Here is a 4,605-nt window from a genome sequence, read left to right as displayed (position 1 = left end):
ACTATGGCCCCCACCTGTGGCCCCAACTGTGGCCTCCAACTGGGCCCCCACTAGGGCCCCCAACTGGGGCTCCCACTATGGCCCCCAACTAGGGCCCCCAACTAGGGCCATCAACCGGGGCCCTGGGGCCCTCCAACTGGGGCCCCCAACCGGGCCCACAAGAGGGGCCCCCATAACCAACGCGCTAACTCACCCCCATATGCCCTATAAATTTATCATAATTGTCAGTTTTAATTGTTAATTGTTAATCAAAAACATTGAAAAGATTGAAAATTGATTAATTGTTAATTGTAGATATTTGCGATTAACGATTGCGGTTCTCGCAACTAACAATTGATCAATCGTTAATTGCTGTTTCGCAATTGACAATTCATTAATTGTCAATCTTTAATTGCCAGAACAATTAAATTTTGCCCAACACTGCTTAGACAGTAATGTAATTCACTAAAATTAACTTACATGTTTATTCATAACAAGATTGTTGCTACTGGTCTTTGTGACCCATCCCCACACAGTTTTTTTGGCAAATGGGTAATGTATAACACCTATGATAGGCACACCCCGTACAGCTACACAGGCCATTGTTGTTACATACTTGTAGAGGCCCTCTGAAACAATTGTCATAAAAAAATTATTAATACAAACGATAGTATGGTGGCCACGAACCAAACTGACGACCGCAACCGACAAGCTAGACAAATTCCAAAGACTCGCTTGCATGGGTACGACCGGCTGCATGAAGACAACTCCAACTGCGGCCCTCGAAGCGATGCTGGACCTGCGACCCCTCCCACTGTTCATCAGACAGGAAGCGTCGTCAACAGCAGTGCGTCTAAATAGAGCCGACCTTTGGAAGCACATGAGGACCCCACATACAGAAATACTTTATAAGACTGTCAATGAGGAACCGCTACTGGAGGCGGTTGTGGATAGGATCCCAAATCAATACATCTTTGACAAAAAATACAAGATACAATTGTTTGAAGATCCCAACGAAGGACTGAACCCCAGAGAGGTCCGAGTCTTCACTGATGGATCTAAAACAAATTCAGGAACAGGTACTGGGGTATTCTCAGAACACCTGAATATCAGGATATCAACACCGCTTGGTGACCACAACACAGTATTCCAGGCTGAATGCATGGACATCAAGTTGGCGGCAGAAGCAATCATAGCGAGAAGAGTAAAGAATTACTCCATTCGAATACTCTCTGACAGTATGTCAGTACTTCAAGCACTGAATAGCTATGACATAAACTCAGGGCTCATTTACGAATGCCATCAAGCACTCATGGAGGTATGTATACAAAACCATGTAACTCTACAGTGGATTAAAGGATACAGCAGCTCACGTGGCAATGACGCAGCAGCTGAACTAGCCAGAAAAGGGTCGGAGACGGACGCTGTAGGACCAGAACCGATAGTGTCCCTCCTCTACCAATGGTCCAGAACAACTATACACAAAGGTACAAAATCTTCACATAATAATACATGGACCACCCTTACGATTTGTAGACAGACGAGGGAAGCACTCCCAACGCTCAATGCCAGTCTATCTCGAATATTAATTAAACTTAAAAGGCAAGAGCTTCGCACTCTAACTGCCGCCCTAACAGGTCATGGTCCATACAATAAACACCTTTTCAATTTAGGTATCACAGACAGCCCTCTATGCAGAGCGTGCATGGAGGGGGAGGAAACGGCTGCGTACATCCTACTTCAGTGCTCCGGCGTGGCCAAGTACAGGGCGAAGTACCTTGGAGTGCCAAGGTCGCTCCCGGAAGTCTTCAGCAAACCAAGGAGCCTGCTGAGATTTCTGGAGAAGCTTGGGTGGCACGAGTAGGACTCTGCACCCACCACACGCATAATGCGCCTTGTCGTCGAGTTGCGGATACCAACCCATTGCACCAAGTACCAAGTAGTAGCATTACTGCTGCGTTCCGGTTTAGAAGAGTGAAATTACAGGCCATGAGACTTGTCAACTTACGTCTCAAGGTATGGGCGCGGTCGCAGTGCCCTTAGATCTTTGCGATTTAAAGCTCTGAGTTGCACTGCAACTATTATGGACTTATTCGTCCCATCACTTGATGTTATAAAAAAGCACATGATTTGGTACATACAATTTCCACTATCATATTCGTACATCTTCCAGGCATTGATGGACAGCCAGGTGAGCCGTGTTGATATGTTCTGGTTACTGTACAGAACTTCATTTAGTATTAAAATGTAATTTAAATTCCATAGTGACGGCTATGTGCACCCTGCACTACACAATCTGCATTTTGCAATCTTCAATAGCATGGTAAAACAGAGTGTTTTGATTTGCAAGTATGTATGATTTATCATAATATGCGATTTTTATTAATAAAAGTATTTAATTTAGTAGATAGTAGATAGAGTGTATTATTATTATTATTAGGGTGGCTTTATTCAGGACCTATGCATCCGCTAGTCACTTCAACCATTGACTGATCTCGATAGATCTAGATAAAGTTTAGATATCTGTTTGAATTTGTAACTAAAATCAAAACAATTAGTTAATCTAAAAAATCTAAGCTGTTCGTAATCATGAATTTCAGAAATACACTTTGTAGATAGATAGTGTCTGAGAGTACCACTTTAAAAATGCAATTGAGGCAGTTTGCATTTTTTCATACATAATTTCAATAACATCCATATAGTCAACAAGGTTAGTGGGGATCCCTGTCATCCATTTGTTGTGTTGAAAAGTGGAACAATGTCACAGAAATGCAGAGCATATACCTTTTTTCATAAGTTTTTTTTTATTTGCATGTAGCAACATCATCTTTGTCACTTATGGACATTTCTCCAAAGCTTCAATTTTTTGTGTCAAATTTGGTGGACCAAATATGCCCGTAACTGTTAGGAATCTAGTTGCCCAATTAGCAGAATCTTATATAAGTTTCAGTTCTTTTTCCCAACCACTCAAAGTTTCTCCTGAAATGAGGCAAAAAAATGAACCACCGATATCAGAAAAATTAACTCCTCTTGGAGAAATGCCCTGATTTGTAATGTTTTAAATATAATGGTTTTTATTTAGTATTTTATACTAAGTTTAATTTTTTTTTATCTTTTTGTCAGCTGTAAACCAAAGTTACTCACCGCTAATTTTGATCCATTTACCAGTTTCCATTTTAAATCATGTGCCTATATAAAACCTAGTAATATTTGTATTTAAGTAGGAAGTGTTTTATATTCTTGTACCTGTTTTTTATACCATTTTTTGTTACAGTCCTTTCTTTCACCTTTATTGTATACAATAAATTTATGTAACCGAGTAATCTATTTTATTGCTCCCTATTGGATTTACAACCTTTTCGATACCACACACCAAGTGATAGTAAATACTTTGCATTTAATTTTTAAACAGTACATCAAAATCTTTTGTGTACCTAGCATGAAAGACCTTCTAATTAAGTTCCGACTGGACAACAGAACATCTCAACAATCTGACAACATTGTAGTAAGAGTACATACAATATAGTGGACAATTTTGACTATGATTTGTCCTATTTAATAATGTATTCAAAAAGGTATTTTGTAGGAGACTTTGATAATCTTCAAACATATATACAATTACATTTCTCATTGTATCTACTACAAAGAAATTAAATTATTCCAACATATTCAATACCTGTATATTCCTGTGTAGCGTCCAAAGGATCGATCCAAATAGTCACATCTCTCGTCAAAACCATTTCATCATTCAAAAATCGTATCAAGTCGTTTTCAGGAGCTACAGTTTCAACATCCAGAGGTTCTTGTTCCATACACTTATGGTCATCTTTACTGTGCTCCTCAGATACTACAGTCACCTTAGGAAAAGTCTTCAGAAGACTGTAGTACATAGCGCAATGCGAGGCATAATCTGCGTCCGTCACAACATCATTTGCGCCTTCTTTCGTCTTCCCCTTACTCTGTATATTTAAGTCCTGGTGCGCACCAGCTTGTACCTGAACACCCCCTCGCTCAGCAGCTCGTATAGCCCCCATTAACAACGTCCTCAAGTTAATCAGATCACTCTGATCCGACGGGTAAGCAGATCCTCCGGATCGCCAATATATTATAACAAATAATACAAACACCAATGTAAAACATGCAAATTTATTTAACCTCAATGTTCCACCAAAATTCATGGTGATTTTGTGTTAATACGATTTATTTTATTATTAACAAGATTTTGGAATAAAACATAGGGTGCGCCTATATAAGTAGCCAAAACAACCTAATAATAATAATTATATTACATGTCATTGTGAATCTGACATAATCAGAGATGGGAAACACAGCTTATTTTTTTAAACGTTTAAACGTTATGCTTTTTTAAAAAAGTGTGCTTGTTGCATGGAATTAATAAGTACTTCGTACTTATTAATTCCATGGCTTGTTGTTAAACGCTTTTTCACTTAAACGCTTTTTAGTTTGAAGCTACAAAATCGTTTAGAAAACGTTTAAGCGCATAGAGTCGTATTCTAGAACTCTACTCAATGCTCAAGTCAGGACTTGAGTATTGCAGTGAGCACTGAAAATCATACTCAAGTCCTTGCCATTAGGGTCCTATTTCCAGTGCTTGAAATCATACTC

The 4,605-nt window shown here is 39.2% G+C and overlaps 1 protein-coding gene across 1 annotated transcript in view; it reads right to left on the bottom strand.

Annotated features, from left to right (window-relative positions):
* The window catches only part of LOC113236131 (putative inositol monophosphatase 3), a 12,442-nt gene extending 8,285 nt beyond the window's left edge, over window positions 1-4,157 (bottom strand). The window contains exons 1-2 of the mRNA XM_026472129.1: window positions 3,656-4,157; window positions 460-608 (exon numbers count right to left, since the gene is read on the bottom strand). Coding sequence (XP_026327914.1) covers window positions 460-608; window positions 3,656-4,157 — 651 coding nt within the window. The remainder of the gene's footprint in view (window positions 1-459; window positions 609-3,655) is intronic.
* Between the last annotated feature and the right edge of the window lie 448 nt (window positions 4,158-4,605).

Source organism: Hyposmocoma kahamanoa, unplaced genomic scaffold, assembly GCF_003589595.1.
Source record: "Hyposmocoma kahamanoa isolate Upper Pololo Valley unplaced genomic scaffold, ASM358959v1 89, whole genome shotgun sequence".
NCBI lineage: Eukaryota > Metazoa > Arthropoda > Insecta > Lepidoptera > Cosmopterigidae > Hyposmocoma > Hyposmocoma kahamanoa.
The sequence above is the reverse complement of the archived record's forward strand: the minus strand, read 5'-3'. Positions and strand labels throughout refer to the sequence as shown.